General features: G+C 42.3%; 1 protein-coding gene and 1 long non-coding RNA gene across 7 annotated transcripts in view; one reads left to right on the top strand and one right to left on the bottom strand.

The window, feature by feature from the left end:
• The first annotated feature begins 1,503 nt into the window (after window positions 1–1,503).
• On the top strand, window positions 1,504–7,554 carry LOC117055008. Its single transcript, XR_004427562.1, has 2 exons — window positions 1,504–1,789; window positions 7,403–7,554. It is a non-coding gene; the product is annotated as an uncharacterized LOC117055008 (long non-coding RNA).
• DHFR (dihydrofolate reductase) overlaps window positions 6,670–24,469 on the bottom strand; it is a 32,431-nt gene continuing 14,631 nt past the window's right edge. The window contains exons 2-3 of one of the 6 annotated variants that reach the window (XM_033164310.1): window positions 24,018–24,129; window positions 6,670–9,116 (exon numbers count right to left, since the gene is read on the bottom strand). In XM_033164310.1, the coding sequence (XP_033020201.1) occupies window positions 7,535–9,116; window positions 24,018–24,127 (1,692 nt within the window). In that variant the 5' untranslated portion in view covers window positions 24,128–24,129 and the 3' untranslated portion in view covers window positions 6,670–7,534. The other 5 variants (XM_033164309.1, XM_033164311.1, XM_033164308.1 and 2 more) reach the window with 5 other exon arrangements.

The following is a 24,469-nucleotide window of genomic DNA, read 5'->3' on the forward strand; positions in this document are numbered from 1 at the left end:
AGCTCTCCACCTCCTTTCCTGGAGCATGGCAGGGAGGGTGCAGGTGCACAAAAAGAAAGAAATGAGCCAGTGAGGAGAGAAAGGGGAGAAGCTGTCACCAATAAAGCAGCAGCTTGATGGGGAAAAGCCAGGGTGGTGGTGGTAGGAGGAGGAGGGCCACCATGTCTATTGTCACATAGAGAAAGTGGGCGGAGACAGTGGGGAGATGAAGGCAATGGGATGGGACACACACTGATTTGGCCCAGGTCCCATTGGACAGCCATGGTGGTCGGAGGAGGTAGCAGATATTATGATAATGCTCTGCTAGATGCAATGCAGGTTTTAGGTTGGCCCAAAGGCATCTGGGAAGAATGAACATACAATGGTCCCACCAAACTTGGGAAGAGTTTTTTTAAAATATCAAGTAGGCAAAGCACACCAGCTCTTTGGTAGGTGGAAAACAGGAATTTGTTTTTGTCACAGTCCGCTGTAAATAGAAAGCTAAAATGTATCTAATGTCTGTAGAATATATCATCTCATAAAAAATTACAAGTTACAACCTAGTGCATAGAGGAAGAGTGTAACAAAGCTTAGAGAAATTGCCAGACTGCACAAAGAAATGGTTGTACAGTGGTACCTTGGTTTATGAACTTAATCCATTTCGGAAGTCAGTTCTTAAACCGAAACTGTTCTTAAATTGAGGCGCGCTTTCCCTAATGAGGCCTCCTGCCGCCAGTGCCCTTCCACCGTTTGGCTTCCATTCGTAAACTGAGGTAAAGTTTGCAAACCGGGACACTAGTTCCAGTTTTGCGGAGTTCGTAAACTGAAAAGTTCGTAAACAGGGCTGTTCTTAAACTGAGATATCATTGTAGTGGGAAATAGCTTTGCAGTGGAAGCAACACCACTGTTGCTTTGTTTTCAACCTATCAATTAACTCAGTGCATTTTGGATTCCATATTGGCAGAATTGCCAATACATCAACTTCTGTGAGAAGTCATTACAGTGGTACCTCGGGTTACAGATGCTTCAGGTTACAGTAGCTTCAGGTTACAGACTCCGCTAACCCAGAAATAGTACCTCGAGTTAAGAACTTTGCTTCAGGATGAGAACAAAAATTGTGCAGCAGCGGCGTGACGGTTAAGAACAGTTTCAGGTTAAGAACAGACCTCCAGAACGAATTAAGTTCTTAACCCGAGGTACCACTGTACATTTTGTTTAAACTGGTATGATGTCAACTCTATGATTCTATGAGGATAAAATCAGATAGATCGATAGATCATGCTAGCTGTAACATGTATAGAACTAAATATTGCCAGATTAGCATCATGCTCAGGTCATCAAGGAAAACCATTCCAAAAGATCTAGTTCTGAATCTTTGTATGTCTCAATAGTCGCATTGTTTCCATATATTGCTCAGCTTGCCTTCATACAATGTAAGGAAATCCACAGTGTGAGCATTAAGGAATATGCTAACCTAATTCCCCTTTACATCTAAAATTCTGGATGGGTTTTTAAGCCTAGAATCACAACTGAAAAAGGAACTCATACTGTTTCATTTTGAAATGCATTAGATAAATTCTGTGGCAATTTCCAACCTACATTTGCTTCGCTGCAAGGTGAATTTCTCTTTGTTTCAAAGAGAACAATTCTCCCATCTCTTTTTATGACAGTGGTTTTGATATTGGAAAACTCATTATTCCCTTAATCCTTTTTCTTATAACCTGAAATGTCAAACCCTTGGATGACATTGAACTGCCCACATTTGCATCTGTTTACACAGTGTTCAGGGAGCAGATTGGAATGAGTCAAGGTAAGCTCTTTTCTCTTAAATATATGCCTATCCATTTGAAAATGTACATACTTCTACATAAATGTTGGGAGGGGGCGGTTAGGCAGTAGAGAACCCATGTATGAATTCATACCAGATACATGATTTACATGTGGAATTACAGGTTTATCCCAAAACATCAATTTATAAAAATAAATTACATACTCATAAATAAAAGCATGAGAAAGTTTCCTGAAGGCTACTGGTACTACATTTCAGTCTTTGTAAGGAAGTTATTTTACAAAATTTATCATATACAGGTATATAAATATTGTACAATATGGGGGCGGGATCAAATAGATGTTTACTTCAAGCACTTTATGATATGTGCATGAAGGGGAACGGTAAAGTTGCCCCCTGTTTTCCACACACTCAGCAGACCATTTTAAAAGGAGCCCATGTGCTACAGTTGTACACGTCAGGTCCTTGCTCTATCTAATAAGACCCTAATCAGGTAGTCTCCTTTGCAATGATCCACTCAACATGTGGACGCCAGGGGTAAGATTGACATATCTACACATACTGTGCATCTGGAGAACTTGCAGGTTAACAGCCCTCAAATGAGGCAACTAGTATGACTAGTACTTATCATAATTACCGGTAGATAAACATGATCTATTCTATTAGAGAAAAAAACACAAACTACAAATGGAGTGATTATTTAAGACTGCTTCAGATATAAAATAACTTCCCAAACAAAAATAAATTTCTGTGCATATGTTCCTACCTTGATTATGAAAAATAAAGATTATAACAAAGATTTTCATTTCGAGGAGGATACTGTTTTGTGTGTTTGCAATGCAACTTAGGGGGCCTGGTCAATATTTTCTCAAAATCCTTTTTCTTTGAAAGCTTGGGCTGCATATTCCAAAACCAAGTAGGTGCAACATCTTTCTGAGATGTAATATAGAACTTACCAGGTGAATGTAAAAAATATTTAAGTTGCTAATTTTAAAGAGGGGGTTATGAGGCACTACTGAGTTTTCCTCCCAGACCAAATGCTTTTATTTGGGTTGGGCACTGGGTTTGGTGGTACACCCCCTAGGGAAAATTCTTGCTCAATGTAAGAAGTTTCACTAGCTTCCTGGTACCATTCTTATTCTATCTGCTCATTGTAACTACCACTTTTATCTATTACTTACTGATTTTCAACTGTGGGTGTTTTTATAAATGTTGATGGCAAATGCAGGTATCTATGAGGTCTGGCATTATTTGTATGTTTTTGTACTGTGAGTAACTTCTCAAGCCTAGCATGCAAACAGCTATACAAGCGTGTCATCAGCAGTCATAGGACTGCCTCAGCCCATGACACCCACAGCTGGAAGTCAAGACGGATTGAATCACATCTGTGGCTGCATAATGGGACATACGTCAGTGAACAAATATGAACACACCATGGAAGAACAGTCAGCCTAACTGAAATTAATGGCTGTGGGTGTCATTTTCCAATATCAGTAGTTTCCAAAAAATACCTGTTGAAGCTTATGATTTGCCTTTGTCGTTTCATAATACGTCAGGAGTCAACAATTATTTTAATATACCCGATTCATCTTTTAAAGGGGGGGGGGCATTCTTGAGCCGTGATATCTGTTATAGCCTTGTTTTCAAAGTAGGAACACATAATGCAGTGTTTCAAAAAGTGCACGAAGTAACTAGACATATTAGCTACACTCAAGTCTTGCTATGTTTTGGGTTATATGGATGCAGTGGAAGGGTAGTCAGAGGCAATCCAGTGCTTCCACCGTTACACTCACATCATCCCAGCTCAGCCCTAGTCCCATTTAGCAGCACTAATGATGGTGTCAGGAGGACAGCTCCCCCCCCCCCCAAATTACACACGCTACTATGGCTTTTATCTAGGTTGATCCCATATTGTTTAATTGGTTGTTATTATTTAATTTAAATTTCTGATACACCCTTCCTTCCAAACAAACCCAGGGCAGCAAAGTAGCAAAGCAATACATTTACAAATAATAAAAAAATTGTAAAACAATTAAAACTATCTTAATTAGTGCAATAAACGCTCAAATTAGAATTTGCAGTCCTATCTTTGACAGCTGCTTTGCTTTAAAAATTGACTCAAATACTTAAGAGGTTAATACAATTTTTACCATCTCCTATTTGGGTGGTACCAGTTGATATTTGACGGTTCAACTCCCATTTATTGTTTAGCCAAAGGCAATTGCCAATCATTCAGGAGTATAATGGGGGGTGGGGGACAGAACCCTGCTCAAAATATTACAAACATCACAATGCATTGCAATATCAGATCTTTTCCAATAATAAAAAACTATCAAACTCATTAGCGAAATGAGTCATAATTATAAATGCTCATTTATAATTCATTCAGCACTACTATCTGGAATGTTTTACTCTACTGTACTTTATTAGGAAGGAAAGGAAGCAGATTTGCCTGGGATAAGAAGCCCCACTAACCTTACAACCTCCCCCATTTTGTTCAATAGTGCTGTTGTTTTCTGCTATAGGTTCTATGGAGACCAGGGGTGGCGGTTCATTCATGGCTTCCCTCCTCAGATCACCCTGTTCTTTTTGAAATGGCAGACATGGGGGGGGGATATATTCCCATTCTCACTTAGCCTCTTCACCTGTTATTTCCACCAACTCCAAGGCTGTCTCCAAAACAGTGCTTTACCCAGCATCCCATGCTGTCTCATGTTCTTGTCTCAAGAAGACAAGAATATGAGACAAGAACATGAGACAGCATGGGATGCTGGTTAAAGCACTGTTTTGGAGACAGCCTTGGAGTTGGTGGAAATAACAGGTGAAGAGGCTAAGTGAGAACCTGGATACTGATGAGAATCTGTTTGTAACAGAAACATTGTATAGCTGCATATTAGTATAGAATACTGTAGCTGTCTTCTTTACTATGGATCTACTGTCTTTGTATAAGCAAGTAAGCCAAAGCACTACTAGCCTCCCTGAACAGAATATTGTTAATTATTCAGGGCCTTCAGTCAGTAACATTTGCTTTCTGATTAGATCAGAAATTAATGAAAGATTAAAGCCACAAAACATTTTAAGTAACAACATAGTGCCAGTTATCAGCGAACACAGAAATCTGATAAATGTTTCACAGGAACTGTTCCAGTACAAAACGCTAATGCTGACATTTACAATATCAGCACTCTTTTCCACTCCAATAAAACACAAGTAAACAACAGAGCTGCTTTTCATAGCAAATGTCTGTAGGATGCGAAAGATGTGCAGCAAAGATATAAAAAAAAACACCTGCCCCAATTTAGCAAGGTCTATGCTGCATGAATATTAATATTAATATTAATACTTTATTACTTATACCCCACCCTTCTGGCTGGGCAGCTCCCAACATAACGTAAAAAACACAGTGAGACATCAAACATTAAAAACTTCCCAATACAGGGCTGTCTTCAGAAAGCCATGTAATTATTTGACATCTGATGGGAGGGTGTTCACAGGGCAGGTGCCACTACCGAGAAGACCCTCTGTCTGGTTGTCTGGTTCCCTGTAACTTTACTGCAGTGAGGGAACAAGCAGAAGGCCCTCAGAACTGGACCTCAGTGTCCAGGCTGAATGATGGGGGTGCAGACACTCTTTCAGGTATGTTGAATTGAATTTGTGTTTTAATGCGCATCCCCATTTAGTGGCACCAGAAGCTACATAAACCAGAACTGGGGGCAGACGGGCTGTGTAACTGCTTTCAAAGGGGAAAGAAGTGAGATCATTATGCCTTTATCACACTTGAATTGTAACAATAACTACTGGAGGTCTATAGCCAGTGTTTTGGCTAGTTTTTTCTAACACACTCCCATTCCCAAAGCCAGTCCACCCATGAGGCAAGGTGAGGCAACCAACTCAGATGGTAGGATCCAGAAGTGATGTTGATCTTTATTCCCCATTTGTTCCTGATGTTGATCTTCACTTCCCTCTTCTTCCCTGGCAGGGAGGGGAAGTGCCATTTTACGGTTTGCCTCAGGTGCCAAAATGTCTTGGACCAGCCCTCCCTGCCCCACAATGGATCATCTCTCCCACAGCCTCAAACAAATACTGTCTCTCTCACCATTTTTTCCATTACCTTCTGATTCGTCTCCACCCTAGCTGACATTTTGGTGGCAGCTTCTTTTTCATAATCCCAGAGTACATAGTTCCTGCCAAAGTGCACATCAAAGAAACTTGTCTGCCAAGCACTCCATGATAATGCCCAATTTTGCCAAGATCCTGTTTTAATGATCCATGCATGCTCACACAAATACACACAATTGGAGAGAAGTCACATGAGAATTGATTGCATACAATCAGTTGTCATTGCAAAGAGCAGCTTGCTAATTCGGAGGAGGTAGATGACAGCAGCAAAAGTAATGGGGAGGGGACTCACCTTCCCTTCTTTGTCTCATGCCGTTGCTGCTTCTCTCTGTCTTCCCCAGTTCCTTTGAGACTTTAAGGGAGAAAAGAAAGGAAGGAACAAATGCAAGACCTGGTGAAGGAGATACCTCTAAGTGCACAAAACATTTAACAGGCTCAATATGTTTTGATTAAAATGTGTGTCAGGGATACAGTAAAACAATAATGCTTTATGTTCTCAAAGAACACTTTGAGAACACTTTCTGATTACAACACCCTGAAAAAGATTGTAATTGAAACATATTAAGTATAATAAATTACTGTTTGGTGCACATAGAGCTCCCTTTCTTCCCACTTTTCTCCTCATAGTGAATCCTCACCCTAACGACTATATTATTTAAGCATCTATCACAAAAGATTCCCACAATCCATCGAATCCTATAAATTCAAGAATGTGGCCAGAGGTAAAGAAAGTGTTTGGGGATTAAAAAACCAAAAAAAAGCAGGATAAGCTAGAGTTTAATGCAGTAAAATGACACCAATATATCTTCATTACTTCCGTGGTTGCTCCTCTGCCCAAAATGTATTAAATAAATACTCAAGATGGACAAACAACAAAAGCTTCCAAAATTTAAACAGAAAAACATTCACTCTGCAAAACTGGAGACGTTTGTTGGATTTTACGGCAGCTCTTCCATCTGTTATAAATTGGATGCAATACTTTTGTAAAATGTTGTGTTTTCTATTGTTCGTACGTGTCCTGGCTCCCCACCCCCTAGTTGTTGCTAAAGCTTTATAGTTTTCCTTCATTCAATTCATTCACTTCTCTTTAGATGTTTTCAACCTTTCAAGAGAGGATACATTAATGTAAGAATAATAGACACTAGACATAATCCAGCACAGAATTAGGCATGACTAAACCTATTGAAATCAATGGGCTTGAACACATTCTCACTATGTATTGGGTTGTTCCCATTGTATAGCTGAACTGTCTGTTGCACAATATATGATTTAGTTCTGTAACAGCTGTTTAAAAACAGTCACATACTGTAGATAAGGCATTAGTAAACTTGCTGTAAGAGACTGGGCCTAGTATTTGCAAACCCTAGAATGCCTCATCAGAAAATTCTGGTTTGTATTATCTATGCAGACAACGTAGAACCATATTCATTGTTTTCTCCTTTTATTATGGAGTTACAATGAAGGTAGCAATATTTTGCAATTATTCCTCTGCAACTAACCAGAACATTTTTGCAGCTCAACCTCAAGGCTGATGTTCAATGAAGAGTTGGGGGTGGTGTTGCTACAGTCCAGTCCAGCCACTTTCACATTCCAAAATAATACTTGTTAGTGTGTACAAGTTGTATGCCACTGTTGCCCAGTAATCAACTAAAAATTTACCAGCTGTTTGATCTGTTCAGTTTGTAATGATTGCCTCCTTGTCAAGAGTGTTTTACTTTTGAAGTCTTTGGGGTAAATGGGTGCTGTTGGAATTAGGGGTTTTTGTCCACAAGAAACCACTGTATTAATCTTACAGATATCAGGGATTGGGGGATGAGGGTTCACATTTAAAGGGGGAAGAAAACAAGGTCTGGTCAGGGCAGTGTGATCTGAACCCCGCCTCTCTAAAATGGCATGATTTCTCCTGCTCAAGAAACTGGGAGGCATGTTTTCTATCAGTTCTCTGGAACTCAATGACAACGATGGAGACGGGGAGAGAAGCTTTTTCTTCCCTAGAAGCGATTTGCTGTCTTCAGTAAGAGGGCTTAAGCTGGTTGTTAGCTGTGAATCGGAACTGTAGTGATTTGCCCCCAGATTTCTTCTTTGAACAATGTTTTTCAAAGTGGAAACAAAGGTCATTTGGGCGGAATCTGGATTCTGGTCTACAGGAGCTTCGCTCTGATCTGCTGCAGCTTCGCTCCTATTGTGGTAAGTCTCACCAAAGAGTGCCTCTGAATTTATCTCATCATACGACATTTTTCTTGAGGCAGTTTGCTCAAAGTTTTTCAAGAAATTAAGAGTATCCTTTATATCAATGCTGTGGTGTCTGGTGATAAATCTCTTGGACAGAGCCAGGCTGTTGATTTTAAAACACAATTCTTCCTCTGGAGTTATGTCCTGAAGCTCTTCTTGTAAAGGGGATATTTGATTCTGATCGAAAAGTGAGGAGGAAGGCTTCATCCAAGGTTCAGAATATACGTGCTGCATCTGAGGCCCTGTGTGTGCCAAGTTGGGTTTTCTTGAAGGAGAATGTGGTTCAGGGGCATCTTCCTTTCTTCCGGAATGATCAGGTTCTTTAAAGTTAAAGAGACCCTTTTCTGTCTCCTTTGAGTTTGACTGTGGTGAGGGAGATGTTTTGATTTCTACATCTGATGGGGAAGTGCAAGAACTTGAAGAATGAGCTTCATCTGTGTCAGGAGGAGGAACATTTAAGTACTGCTTAATTCTCTGCCTCCCAGATGGAGACCTGTCTTTCGTAATGATTATGACTTCTTTCCCCCTTGCTTTGCAAGCATCTAGGAGAACTTTGAGGGTTTCCTTGTCCTCTGAATTCACTGAGTAAACAAGAACTGAATTGCCAGAATGGTCTTGCAGACTTATGTCTGCTCCACTTTTAAGCAGTAGAGAAACCACTTCAGGGCCAGCCTTCTGCAAGCAAGCATGCATTAAGGCTGTCTTCCCAGTTTTGTCCTGTATGTTTGGATCTGCCTTATTCTCCAGGAGGTACTTCACCATTTTGACTTTGCTAACACTCTGATGGTCCACATGCTTTGTCTTACAAGCAATCATCAAAGGGGTTTCACCACGGTCATTACTTTCGTTAATGTAGGCCCCACCTTCTAGCAACAGCCTTGTGAGACGAAGTCTGCTTTGATAGACCGCTTTTATCAGAGAGTTTCCATCAGGTGAAAGCTCTATGACTTCTTCCATCTTCTCTGTTTTTGAAGACTGCAGCTGTTGGAAATGTTGCCTAATGTGGAGACAAACAGGAAAGATAATTAAGAATCTAATATATATTTTCATTTAGTAACAGGAAGATGAAAAAATGGGAGCCTCCATTAAACAGAACATTCTAATTTTGCAACACACACACACACACCTCTGTCTGCATGCAGCAGTGCATTTACCTTGTATTCCTCAAGTTGACCTGGCACTAAAGGCTGAAATAATGCATTATATGTACTTAACAGAACTCTGACAGGAAAAGCAGCTTTGAAATATAGTTATTTAGATTGGAGAAGTATCAGGAAGGAGGTTGCTTAAATCTTTCTCTACCTGATACTTTCCCATTGCAACTCCAGCTCTCACACTAAAAAAAAAAGAATATATAAATTAGTACTCCACTTTGGCCTGAGTCATACCCAGAGTTTGCTTTCTTATCCAATAATTGTTTCCATAAGTCTCGTGAATTATGTTAAAATTTACAGTTAGGAAGGCATGGAAGAATAAGGAAAATCAGAGAGGATGTATTGAGTGTTTCTAGTATGCTTATGGTCAGCAAGTTGCTTACTAGAGGACCACTTAAGTAGGGAGTGGGGGTACAAGAGAATAATACAATACAAACAGAAAAACAAATGTAATAGCTGACAACACAACAAGAAATAACAGTATGAAGAGAAGATCGCACATGGGTGAAGGGAAGTAATGGGTAAAGGGGGAAGGAGGTATAAGGCAGCAATTGGAAAATTGTAGAGGACAAATATGCAATTTAGGAGGTTAAAAACAAGAAGTAAAAGAAGAAGATTTAAGTTAAAGAATAGTAAAATAAGGAAATCTGAGAAGAATTTAGTACAAATGAAAACATGAGGGTCATGTTATTGCTTCTATCTTGGTTTATTTTGGTTGTAAAATCTTCTGTTGTAAAAGTTTATTTTGGTTGTAAAGTCCTCTGTTGTTAAGATTATACATAAAATGTTATATAAAAAATTAAGTAGGGAGTGGGGGGTGATGGGCCATGCTATCACAACCCAAAGGTGCTTGAACAACAGGTTCTCATTGTAATTACCACCACATACCTCTTGGTTGGCAACTAGAAACCAGCTTAGGATGCATCCTTACTCTTTTGTGAGGCTTCAGTCCTAAGAGTAAGCCCAACTGAAACCAGAAGAATATACTTCTGTAAAGCATAGGTTGAGAGAAGCTGAGTAGTGGTTAGTGTTGGACTAGGACTCAGGAGACTACTCAGCCATGGGTGTTTATAGGAATATAAGAAACCACCTTATACCAAGTCAGTTCATTGGTCTATTGAGCTTGGCATCATACATTTCCAACCCTTCCTGGAGATTGGACCTGGGACCTTTGTTATGCAAAGCAGGTGCTCTGCCACTGAACTACAGCCCTTCCTAAGCTCATTGGGTTACCTTGGGTCAGTCATTGCCTCTCTGCTTGGCCTATGCCACATGCGGGATTGTTATGAGGATAAAGGTGGGACAGAAATGTAATAAATATATATATATACCCAGTATGCTCTAAGGCATACATACCAGGGAGTAAAGTAAAGGTAAAGGGACCCCGACCGCTAGGTCTAGTCGTGGATGACTCTGGGGTTGCGGTGCTCATCTCGCTTTATTGGCCAAGGGAGCTGGCGTACAGCTTCCGGGTCATGTGGCCAGCATGACTAAGCCGCTTCTGGTGAACCAGAGCAGCGCATGGAAATGCCATTTGCCTTCCTGCCAGAGCGGTACCTATTTATCTACTTGCAATTTGTGCTTTTGAACTGCTAGGTTGGCAGGAGCAGCAGGGACGAGCAAGGGGAGCTCACCCCGTTGCGGGGATTCAAACCGCCGACCTTCTGATCGGTAAGCCCTAGGTTCTGTTGTTTAACCCACAGCGCCACCCGCGTCCCATACCAGGGAGTAAGTCCCATAAAATATGCAGCCCAAATCTATGCATACTTACTGACAGTGGGGCCAACATGAATAAAATATTGAGGCGAGGGGAGGGGGCAGGTAAGCCCTGTCCTGCATAATCAACACAGTGCATGGTGAGTGACCCCCTCTTTTATTGGGCTGCTGAACGGACTTGCTATCTAAGTGGGGCTTACTCGCAGGTGAGTGTGCATAATATTGCAGCCTTCCTGGAGCTTCCTTATCAATAAATACATATCACTACTATGCTGTGTGCACCATACAAGGTTAGTTGTTTTTATAAAAATAAATAAATAAATAGCACTGATCTTTCTATTTTCTTAGGAAATAAAAATTCAGAGGCACTCTTTTACAGAAAATTAATTCTCCACTCCACCCAATTTGTAACCTGGCAAAAGTCAGCCTTGCTCAGTACCACACAACAGTCTGCTCCATTTCACCACGGCATCCCATAAACAATAAAAAGTAATTTCGTTTTATTTAAATGTAACTGCTAATTGGAACACTGCAATTTGTATGCTTTTCTCCGTGTCAGCGTGACCGCAGTCGTGCGGTACAAAAAAACAACAACCCAGCAACACTGAAGTAACTCCATTCATTTTAGTCCAGAGTATTTGAGATTTTTAAAATATTTCGGAAGTGTGTGGTTGCAAAAACGGAACTGGGAATCCGAACACTGCTAGTAAAGAAACGGTGTCGGACTGCACACTTTTGCAAGCCAGCAGCGAGCCTATTCCAGACTATATGCCTATTTAGGAGCCAGCGCTACTGAAGTCAATGGGTCGTGCTTCCAAATAAGTTCGCCTAGGTGAACAGCCCGCAGGCAATATATGACACGGATTGCACCCCCTACTCCCTGTTGCCTGCCCCCTTTGCACGCCCTCGGGAGACCCCTCACACTCGCGCACAGCCGTCCCGACGCTCGAAGGGCGCGTCGCTGGCGGGAAAAAATCGCCCAGGGCGGCATAGCTGTGCAGAGTCGCCAGGCGCGCTCGCCAAAATGCAGCAGCGGCGCCACCACGTCAAGGCACCGCTGGGTGAGGCAAGTTGTTCTGCCTTCAGGTAGGAAGGCAAGAGGCCCGGGGTCCACCCACCAATCTCCAAGTCTTCCCTCCGCCCGCTTTACCTGCTTGAGGAGCCGGCAGCTGAGGTACGCCGAGCGGGAGAGCTGACTTCTGTAGCACGGGGCTCTTCTCTGCGCAGGAATTCGGTCTTCTTAGTTCTCCAGTAGCGGCAGCTCTTTGAGGCAACAGCGGGGAGTGAGGGGGAAGAAACGCCTCCGCTCGGCTGGAAGGCAGGCAGCGCCCCTGCTCTGGAGAAGCGGCTGTCAGCAGCGCTGGGGCGGCTTCACCCACCTCTTGGGCGCGCCACCCACGCGCTGCTGAGCTCGGGCTCTAAGGACCCGCTGCCTCGACGCTAGTCCCCCCCCCCCCCCGGTTGTCCAAGGGCGTCTGTTGCCTGCTTGCTTGCCTGCTCGCCCGCGCGGAACTAGCCAACTGCCGGCAAGGTGGGCTTGCTCTTGCAGAAGGTGGGAATCCAGCGGAGGCGGCGGTAGCGCGCGCGCGCTCTGTCCCTCCTCAGGGAAGCTCGCGAGGCAGAGTCTACTCCATGCATCTAGTCGGATTTGCGGCGTGCAGCCAACGCCTACGTTAGCTGGAAAGCAGGTCTTCCTGGAGTCAGTGGAGAGCGCATTCCCGAGGAAACATGTATACAGTAATAAGACTGCGGCCTCTTAGGTTTGACATCTCCCCTCCCCACCCCAGAGGTCCTTTAAGAGCTGCGCGCCAGGCAGAAGTTCAACAGGTGCAGACTTTCCCTCCTACGCAGTTGGCGAGAAGATAGTTGCATCTGTTGAGTTGCTGCCGGGCAGAAAACTGTCAAAGGCAGCTTCTCCCACTTTGGGTGTCTTTGCCTTTTTAGTTTGTAAGGTTGGTGGCAGGTCCTGTCTCCTTCCTTTTCCCCATTGTTGTGAGACAGTTTGAGAGACAACATTTGTTTGGAAAGCGGGATAAAACACATAGATAATAAAGTACTGCTAATAAAGCTTTTGTCAAGAAAAAGCCGGCCATTGTGCTCTGCTTTGGACCACTTGCCCAAACATTAAAATTCATGGGTTAGATCAGAACATGGAGACAGACCTCTGCTGAAATCATCACTTTACCAACACACACACGCACACACCAACCAGGAGCCCTGCATTTGTAAATGGATGTGGTTGTGTGTATGAGACAGGGGGTGGGTGGGTGGGTACTTCTCTTACCATTTGTATGCTGCAGCCAACACTTTACCCCAGAGAATAAGGTTTTCATCCCATGCTAGAAGGTGCAGCTGCCTAGTGATATTTTGTCCAGTCTTCCATTAAGTTGTCTGTTTCTTTTTCAGTGGTTGTAAGATTGACAGGTGCATAATGCAGTCCTCTCATAGGAGGGATAACTACTTTGGAATGCATGGTTGGGTGGAAAAGCTTATTGGAATTGTCCTCATGGCAAAATCCCTGTGTATGTAAATGTAAAGCTATCATATTTGGTAAAGGTGACACATCTTGCCAGTATGTGATATCCCTGCATTGCTCGTTACAGTTTAATCTTCTCCTTTCCTTGCTTATTGAAATGTCTGAATCAATCTTGAAATATACACGAGAGATGAAAGGTTACTGCAGCAGATGCTCACAAGCTGCCTGGTGTGCATGTTAAACTGCAGGCAATAGGATAGTTACAGATATCTCTGTCTGTACAAAAAAGGGTTCCGACCTGACGTGAAAACCACCTTTTTAACTGAAGGATCATTAATGTGGTTGCCTGTCTCCCCTGTCCTGTCTATGGTGTTTGTGGAGATGATCTAATCTTTTCAGCATCCAGCTGGAGACTCTTTGTTTAGTAGTTTCTGCTTTTACTGCTGGGGACAGACTATCACCAGCATATAACTCCCATGCTTAAAAGCCTGCACTCACTGTCCACACACGACTGGTCTAGGTTCAAGTTTATTGTATTAATTTACAAGGCTCTTAAAAACTTGGGGTCCAGGATAGTTTAGCGACTGCCTGATGCCTTATATCTCTACCCAATCACTGAGGTCTTTGGGGAAGTTTCTGTAGTGCCTCTCATGGCTTGGATGCATGATTTGCATCCACCAAGGGCTGTGTGTTCAGTATTGTGGGCCCAATTTCATGGAACTCCCATCCAGCTAAGATCAGACCCCACTCTGTTGGATGCCTGGTGCCTATTGAAGACTGTTTTATTGCAGCAGAATTTTAAAGTAATTTCTGATTGCATAGTTAAGTTTTTAACTGATTTTATCTATATTGTATTTGCTGAGCTATCACTTAAGAGACAGTTTAAATTAAGTGGCATATAAATTGTCTAAATATGCCCTCTTGTCTCCTATTCTGTTCTCCGACCTGCAGAATAAGGTGGCCGGATTTGCAAAACCATTTCTTGTGTATAAAGAAGCACAAAGTACTCATGTTGAATTGCCAACCCAAGCTCTTCCTAAAGCCCAGTGTCAGATAGGCATACCATTTCAGTAGGCTTATTTATTAGTAATCACCTGAGCAAACAAGAGTGGTGCCTGCAATCTCCAGGAAAACTGAATCAGGGAAACATCAGGCATGACTCAAGGAGGCCTAGAGATAATAGAGATTCGCCAATTACAGCAGAGCTTAATATTCCAAGTCACTATGTACAAGAGGAAGTTATCCCAGCTGCTGGATGAAGCAGGCAATTTTCTCAACTGTTCAGAGTAATCCCCGATGTTCTGTGTGCTTTGCCTGGGTCTTTAGAATCTCTACAACTAACAGTATTACCGGTATCTGATTTACTATTCTTGCACTGTGGTGATTGATTCCAAGAAAATCTGTTGGAGAGTGTGGCAATCTGAGGTGCTACTGTGTTGGACTAACAGTGGGTGAGTGCCACTGAAATAAAATACAACTCCCCTTTGCCCACACTGCAGAGCACCATGCATGCAAAAGAGAGCTTGCCCTCTAATAAACATCTCTTGTTATTTCCACCTATCTTCTGCAATTCCTCAGTATTCTTTTTTCCTCTAGTGCTGCCACTGGGCCTTGATACAGAAGCTGATTATTTCTGTTTGGAATGGTGTGTCATTATTAGTCATCTGTTTCCTGCAATGAAAGAAGTTAGCATGCCCCTCAGCATGATGTTGCATGATCAATGTAACAAAATAAGTATTCACTTCCAACTTGCCAATCTACCCAGGGAATCCTTAACCCTATCCAACTATAGTTTCTTTCACCTACCAATGACAATTCACCATTTACTATGGTCTGTGCAACCACATTTCTCTTGCAACATACTGAACTACTGTGGAACAATGATATGCACCAGTACATGCTCTTTTTATGGCTCACTAGGTTACTCTGTGTGTGGCTCTCACTGGCTGTCAGGGACTGGACAGAGGAGGAGTGGAGACCGCCTCCCCAGCCTGAACCTTCCAGAAAAGAGGAAGACAGTATAGATTTACAACAGTGGTTTGCAGGAGGTTGTAGCTCAGAGGCAGATGAAGAACAAAGCTGGGAAATAATGGGAGAGGAAGAGGCAGAAGAGTTGGGAGAATGGGAGAGCCAGAGCAGCTGGCTGACATGTTATCACTAGAAAGCATTCCAGACCCCCCCTTCTCCCAGAACCTGACGGCCATTGAAAGTAGGAGAGCAAAGGGCTCAGAGACAAATGACCCTAAGCGGCCACCGTACAGTGAGTGGTGCTGTTGATGATTGAGGAAGTGGAGAGAAGTGGGGGGGGGGGTGGAGATTTACTTGGAGCAACACCATTACTCCAAGAGGCTGCATTTCTAAGCCTCTCTCTGTGAATATTGAATAAAATACATTGGTAAGAACTTTCCTTGTCTTATCTCTTCCTGGCGCCTACCATGGGGGGGGGGGTTGGATTCCCTGATGCCTGACAGTGGCCATAGGAACGGTGGAATCTCCTTTCTTGTAACTTTAAGACATTGGTTAGTGCCCTACCCTCCAGAGCAGGAGAAAACAAGCTTTCTCCATCTTGCATGTGACAACCCTTAAGATATTTGAAGATGGCTATCATATCTCCTCTATCTCCTCTTTACCAGGCTAAATATACACAGCTCCTTCACTCATTCCTCATAAGGCTTGGCTTCCAGACTCGTGACCATATTGGTTGCCCTCCTCTGCACACATCCCAGCTTGTCAATACCCTTCTTAAATTGTGGGCTTCCCACAGGCATCTGGTCAGCCACTGTGAGAACAGGATGCTGGATTAGTTGGGCCACTGGCCTGATCCAGGAGGGCTTTTCCTATCTTATCAGTCATTTTAAAAGTGTCTGACATTTCCTGCATACTTTTATCCCAAAACCCAGTTTCTCAGGACCCTTATTCTGTAGCTTGTGAATATAATACTTAACTCAGCCCTAACAGTTGAATAATTGTTACAAACAAAAATAGTTTGAAGGCAAATCATACCATGTTACCATGACTCTGAGCTCTCTACCTGAATAAGGCACAGATATAAACAAAGATAACAAAGAAGTCCACAGTATGAAAACATCCAAGGACACTTATGCCATCTCATCCTCTGTCTCGCTTCCTCCTTTCTTCACATACCACCCACATTACTAATACTGTTTCTTTATTGAACAGCCTGGGAAATGAATACGCAACACACCCACTCTTTTGGAAAGGTTACCACTCTTCTTTGGCCTGTTGTTGCTGGGATTATGTAAGGCAAGTAGGTGGCATATACACTTCTGGATATTTTATCAAGGTTGCTGGTGGGGACAGCATTGCTACCATGGAATAAAGTAGCTCTCCTACACATTTGCTTAATCTGCCTGCCACATTTATGCCACGCTAATTAAATAATGGGAGAAGCTTCAGAGAAGCTGACATGAAGGCTTTTGTATGATGGAGACAATCTGTGAAGCAATGCGTTAATATGCTGCAGATTCCCAATTTTAAAAGTGATGGGAACAACTGATTGCTCAGATTGAAAATGCCAGTCATTCATTCTCTTTGACCATTTTGGCAGTACCAGTACTGTAGTTCTGCATTGCTTAGTTCTTGGTAGAGTTGTCCTTAAAAACCAGAAAGTGTTCAACATGACAGAACAGCTAGGACATCATGCTACACAAACAGTTGCCCATGTTGCCATCACATATTTGTGTGCTTACATGGAACAGGACTATAGTGACATTGGTCCTTTAGTGATACCCATTTAGAAAATATACTGTACATGCACAGAATAAGTTATAAAGCTTCTTTTTAATTGCAGAAGTGAATGTGATGCCAACATTAAGATGTTTTAACTGCCTATAGTAAACCCTTCCTATAGGCAGAAATAATATTCTATCGATTCAGATTCCCTACCTTCAACAATGGGTTCAAATCATGGCTGACAAATAGTGTGCATAGTTAATGTAACGAAAAAGTTAAGAAGTTGGAAGGCGTTTTCATTATCATTTCATCTTGGATGGACAGACATTTTAAGTGTTTTATTTATGATATTAGCCTCATTTTATCCTTTTGGACTGTGTGCACTGTAGTACATTGTAGTGTACTACTACTGAATAATGTTGAAGAATAAAATATTACTGTAGATACCACAGCACTGGGTAGCTCATTTTAATCAATGATAGGAGAAAATGCTGCGCCACGTTACAAAACACCCCACTCTGTGTGATTGCTTGTCCTTTTAGTTTTTTAAGTTAAAGATAAAACTACACGTGTCAATACTTTTAAGATTACCATCTGTTTTGAAAGGCTTGTATTTTAAACCCACCTAAGAGCATGTGCTCAAGTTTTAATGCCAAAAATGTTTTTACAGCAGTATTCAATCAGAGAAGCCATGCTCTGGAACAGTAAACATGGAACAATTATTTCTTTTATCTGCAGGAATATGAAATACTGAATTTAGGAACGAGATAGCAAATGCGTTGTTGTCTCTACTTATGGTATGTAGCCAGAGAGTTTAAAGGAAATTTGATCTACAATACTGCTTTATGTTCTCAGTTATTCAAGCAGTGAGAAGTTCAGAGAAACTTTTTATACCACAATTTTTAACTCACATTATGCTTGGACCAAAGACATTTCCACCACTACAGTGCATACTCAGTCAAGGAGAGGAGAGGAGAGGAGAGGAGAGGAGAGGAGCAAAGCAAAGCAAAGCAAAGCAAAGCAAAGCAAAGCAAAGCAAAGCAAAGCAAAGCAAAGCAAAGCAAAGCAAAGCAAAGCAAAGCAAAGCAAAGCAAAGCACAGCAAAGCACAGCACAGCACAACACAGCATAGCACAGCACAGCACAGCAAAGCACAGAGCCAGAATCTACCGTGTAAAACAGTGTACAAATGCACACGAAAGCTCATACCAGGAACAAACTCAGTTGGTCTCTAAGGTGCTACTAGAAAGAATTTTCGATTTTGTTTTGACTATGGCAGACCAACACGGCTACCCACCTGTAAGTGTACAAATGGTAGACATGCCCCCAGTGCACACCAGTCACAAGACTGCTGGACCACAGATAGGTTGTTCATACATGTATGTGGTCAAACGAACTTGTAGCAATGGAGACATCCCCTAGCACCTACCGGTACCCCTGCATCACCATGGACACAACATGCAAGGCAATGCCACAGAACCCCATTCCATCCCAGCCAGCCAGGCAGCTAGCCAGCATAACCCAATTATGTTAAGTCCCCAAATGCACTAACAGGCAGGAGTTCAAATTCCCTTCTGTTCCTTGCAGCCCGTTTTGGAGCACAGCACACAAAGGGGAGGAATGAGAGCCTACACCACACAGCAAAGTTTGAAAAGGAAAGACATACATGCAGGGGCTGCCAGCTCACTGGGGCTCCTATGCCTTGGACTTTGTAAATAGCAGGGTAGCATGTGTAGTGAACATTGTGGCACCAAATCCATGTTAGGAACACCTTTACCTGCTACATAGCTGTCTCTCTCTTGGAGCTTGCTAAGGTACAGGGAACTGCTTGGAAAAAGAAGGTTAACAACTCCACAGGGGGGAAACCAAGAGCATGGACTAGGATGAGTGATGAATCCTGTATTTGTGGGAGAGCAGCTTGAGGAAAGCGAGGGGACACATCCAGCAAGAATAAATAGTTAGCTAGAGCACATAGTTGTTACCATGTGTTATCATCTACACATATATAATAGAGGTGCACCCAAATGACTCATTTGGATATTTAACCAAGGGTCAGTGGCATGGCAAATGTAAGGTTTTCCAACAGAAGGAATTGGGAACAAGATAAACTTTAGAGGGTTCAAATATGTGTTGCATTACACAAATAGGTTGATTAACTACAGAGGGAACGTTCAGTTTGAACCACCAATAATAAAGCCAAATAATAAAGACTCAATACCTGGGCTGAAGAAATGCTACAAATGGCTTTCTACAGGAAGGAATTGTGCCCTCCTTAGGTATGCTTTTCTGATTTTGATATGCCTATAAATCACCAGTGGCAACCAGCTTAGAGTGAATAACATCCCATGTGATTACACCCCCCCTAAATTTTCACTATATATGCACTTACTGGTAGCTGCTTAGTGACCTCTTCCTAGATCTGAGATGGGATCTATCTCTCAAAAGCGCTTGCCACAAATATTTTGTCTGTTTACAATGTTATAAAAAGTTTTCTCAAACCATAAATCTATCACTCCTTCATCTAAGCTACCCTTATCCATTATGTGGGGTCGGTATGTCATGCTACTTAGTGGTAGTGGTGCAATGTGTGATTAATATAATATAATAATTTATTATTTATACCCCACCCATCTGGCTGGGTTTCCCCAGCCACTCTGGGCGGCTTCCAGCAAAATATTAAAATACAATGAATTTCTTGCATGTTGTTTTCAGAAGCTGTAGGATTTCAGATAAATATACATTTATTCTTGATGTCTTGCACTTGTGGCCTGGAAGTCCCCCCTCCCCAATGGAGCTGTAGCCATTCTTGTCGGATGTGGATGTAGCAGTTTTAACTATACCAGCAAACTCTTGTTTTGTGTTTTGCTGATTATGTTGGGAAATTATTCATCTCCAGAATGTTGCCCTTTCTTTTCTCACAAGTAGCCCCACTGGCATCAGTTAGATACTTTAAAAGTAGCTTTGAGTCAGCTTCTTGTTGTAGAACAGGAAAAATAAAACCATTTTCCCCAGTTCTCTGTGCAGCTAAGTGCAGTGAATAGCATGGCACAATGAGTGACAATATAATTACCAGTCACTAAGAAAAGTATAATACAGATATAATTTAATCCCCCTCATTCATGCTTCCCTGGGAACAAAGTGTTCTAAACAGCTTAAAAATTAAATATTGTTTAATAGTAGAACTAGCAAGAAAGCTGAAACCAGCTGGTCTGCGTTACAGTTCCAAAAGTAGACTGGTGATTCAATTGAAATATGCCAGTCTTCAGCAAAATTTTGGAGAGTCTGATTAGCACACTGCTTTTCCCTATGTACAGTGGTGGCCATTTAATGGGTAACTGTAGCCCCCTTTTTTCCAGATGTTGCCATTGTCATACCTCCATGCACACATATAACAGGCTCTCTCTTTTATCCACCTTCGCTTGTGTCTATATACTGGTATAAAATCAAATAACTGATCACCCCTACCTCGAATAACCCTAACAAGAATAAAAGTTAAATGGCTGGGAAAAGCTGGAACAGCAGCAGTAGTGAGTGTAGTAAAGAGCTAATTTAGGTCCCTATAAAATATATTCCTGTTTCTAAATCAGCCCACCTAAAGTGCATTGCATTCTTGAACAATGTACAGGAGCTGAAACAATTCATTGTGCCTTAACGCCAACTAGTGTGAAATTGGCCAGTTCATTCTTTTTTATGTCATGTACTTGGAGCCTTAGCGGAAATGGTAATAGGGATTGTGCATACATTCCTTACATTGCTATGGCATGTACTTTAGAAAGCTACTAGTTTTGAAAGAGCTTCAGGCCTATGGGCATTATTATTCAATGTGATGTATACAGAACAATGAGAGGCCAGACTCATCCATGAGATGATCAAACCTGCTGTCCAGTGAAAACCCAGAGGGCGGAGTCAACTGTGTATGAGATTGAAGCACAGGGGTTTTTAGAGTCAGTCCAGTCTGTGAGTTCAGTAAAGTAAAGTGAGTCAGTTGTTTGAGAGAGTGTTTCAGTTGAGAGGTGGTTGGTTCGATTGGGATCCTGTGTGGGTGGAAGGTATAGGCCAGTATAGGAGCTAGCAAAGAGATATTGACAGGATATTCTGAGCAGTGGCGTTGCTAGCCTCTGCGCTGCTGGGGGCGGCGGCAGCGCAGAGGAACCCCCCTGGGGGAGGGGCACGACGCGTGCGTCGTGACGTCATCATGACGTCACGACACACGTGGGTGCAGAAAGGGGGAATTTCCCCCTTTCCGAGGCTTTTTTTTCGGCGGTGGGTGGTATCCAGCGAGGAGGGGGTGACAAGCGTGACACCCTCCCTCGCTAGTCGACCCCCCCCGCCGAAAAAAAGTGGTGGAAAGGGGAAAAAAGAAGCAGAGCCGGCGCTTGAATGCGCCGGCTCTGCTTCCTTTCCCCGCCCCCCCCGCGGTTTTTTTTCGGCAGGGGGGGTGGCCAGCGAGGAGGGGGTGACAAGTTTGACGCCCCCCCCGCCGAAAAAAGCAGCGGAAAGCACCCCTTCCATGTGCTGCTGGGTGACGGAGGGAGCGGCGGCACGTGGGAGTGGTGGGAGGGGCCGCCGCTTGTCACCCCCACCCGCTGCTTGTCACCCTGATACTGGGGGCGTACCGCCCCTCCCCAGCGACGCCCCTGATTCTGAGAACTTAAGCGAAGTACTGTATTTGAAACCATAAGCTTGTAACTGTGTAAGAAATAAACGTTCTTTTTGGTTCAATTTCAAAAACCTGACTGGACTCAGTGATTTACCAGGGAGGACCTGGTTGGTGTCAGCGGTACTGTGGTGGCACAGGGACCAATAGTCCGTTAAACGACCGGGGACCCCGTGTGAACGCCACAAATTTACTTTATTTATTCAATGCATTTCTATATCACCCTTTGTCACAAATAATCTCAATGCAGTTACACATCTGACATTCTTACTACTACACAGTGACATATTAATATCAGTACTGAAATCCAATTTAGGCATTTATCCCCCAGGACTTAAATTACATTGATGAACATCAGTTCATAAGTCATTTTTGAACTCCAGAAAAATAAAAAGGGTTGAACTCTATTTAGTATAATAATTTATTTTTAAAGCCATAGATGATTTTTTATTTTAAAATATCAGGTGCATCTGTGACAGGTGGCCCAGGTAAATCAGAGTTTGATGGAACAATACAGGCAAAATTCTCAGTATGCTAAGCAAGAGCTTCACCTTGATTGGCTGTGGGTACAGCTAGCCAGAAGTGGGTGGAGACAGCACTTTGAAAGGAAAAAGGAAAAGAGGGAGTTTTTTTGGGGGGGGGGGGAGTGGTTCCTGGCATTTGGGAGATCATCCAAGCCACCATTGCTTCAGGTTTTTTGGATCCCCGGTATTAGCAGTAAAATCTGCCTCAATTAGGGTGGAAAGGTGTAGGGTCTGCCTCACCACCTTTGGACTCTTAAGTAAACTGGGATGTTATGGTTGAGTGTAACAAAACACATTTTGTACAACTTGGGATTTTGTATATATACTTTTACGTGTTGATATAAGTTCAGCACCAAACTGAACAAAGGCTTGCTCTAAAATTACAAAAAGAGCACTAAATGGAAGATGGTACCAGGGTGGTGGAGTAAAAACGTGTTATGGAAAATAATTTGACAACAGTGTTCTGTTAGAGCAGCTGAGGGGGGGGGGGGAGAGACTATGTATCAGATAGAGAATCCAGAGAATGTTTAAGACAATTTCACTAATTGTCATTTCCCCCCCCCTATTCTGTAGGATTCTGTGGAAAGATTGACCAACACAAGTTGATGGTAAATTACTCACTTTTAAAATTTCTTAATGGAGATTATAGTAACTTCTTAGCACTGGTAATTACTCCAGGCAGTGATTCATAAGCAAAGTGACTGCTGCCTAGCAACTTACTTTTTTCTTGGTTTTCATAAAAAAAACTATCAACAGCAGAAAAAAACTCCACTTCAATTTTAAGCATGAAATTGATGAGACCTAAGGTTTGAGCCATTGCCAGAAAATTGAAATTTAATGTGAGTTAATGGCTGGAAACTAAAACTTATGCATTGACCAGTGGCTGGTTGGAGCTGAAGGGAGTTGTAGTCCAAGAGAGTATTCATACAAGAAGATGAAATTCAAAACACAACAAAAACAAACCCATGATTTATTCTGTCAGCCATAAACATGGAATGCATTTTTTGGTGGACTTATGGAAGTCTCACATACATTAGGAGACAACTTTTTCATTGTAGTTTCTACACTGTATTGTGCTTGTCGTGAGGAAGCCTTTCCACCAACAGAACTTGCATTAGCCTGAAGAGTGAGCCAGAGATGAATACTACATGAAAGAGACTTGGTTCATTTATTTCAGTGGAGCTTACTCCCATGTAATTTTGATCACTGGGAGGGCAAATGAGAGCCTGGTGCTCCCTCTGTCTGATTCTCAGCATCTGCAGTTGTCGGGGAGAAGCAACGTGGAAAGCACATGAGGGAGTGGAGCGTTTATTCTGCAAAATGGATTAAATTAAGAAGCTTGTTTTGAGCAGAGTTGTCACATCAGGTGAAGTTTAGATGCTCTTTTCATACACTTCAAATTTGTACTGAATTCCATTCTCTTCTTGAATATCAGCAGGGACACCTGGGAAACTATGTAGAGAGAAAGCATTGCTTGTAGTTTGATAAAAATAATAATTACATATTTGACTAAGCTGAAAGGAACGTGAAGAGATTATTTTGTCCTTCACATATTGTTGGTTCTAATATTTCTTTTCAGGTTTTACATCAGCATAAATTAACTTGGGAAGTATTTTGTTATGCCACTAATAGTAAAGCTTCAGATGAATAAGAGAGATTACTGTTCACAGAATACTTACCTAGGTAGAAGCCTGTATTTTTCTAAATCAATTTCTGGAAAAAAGGTATCACTTTCAAAGTAATGCAGGATTCTTGTCACAAACAATCGTTGATGAACTGGCTTGTCCATTGCTGCCTTAAAAAGCCAGATAAAATGAATGAATATGTATTTTCTTAATTAGCCAGTACTGGGCAGGAACATAAATTTTTACAGGCAATTTTAATAATATAACTTCAATCAATTTACAGACAGTAATAGGGCTGCCACATTCTGAAGAGCAAAATCCTGGACCCCCCCCCCCCCACACCCTGCATCTCCGTGCAAGGCCTGCTGGGAGCGATTCAGGGCCTAGTGTGGCCCTGGGAAGGCCGTGGAAGGCCACATGATGGAGTGCTTCCTGTTCCAGGGCACAGAGCCTTCTGAGTATGCATGTGCCCAATAAAAAATAAAATAAATTTTAAACCCCCAAAC

Source organism: Lacerta agilis, chromosome 11, assembly GCF_009819535.1.
Source record: "Lacerta agilis isolate rLacAgi1 chromosome 11, rLacAgi1.pri, whole genome shotgun sequence".
NCBI classification, from domain to species: Eukaryota; Metazoa; Chordata; class Lepidosauria; order Squamata; family Lacertidae; genus Lacerta; species Lacerta agilis.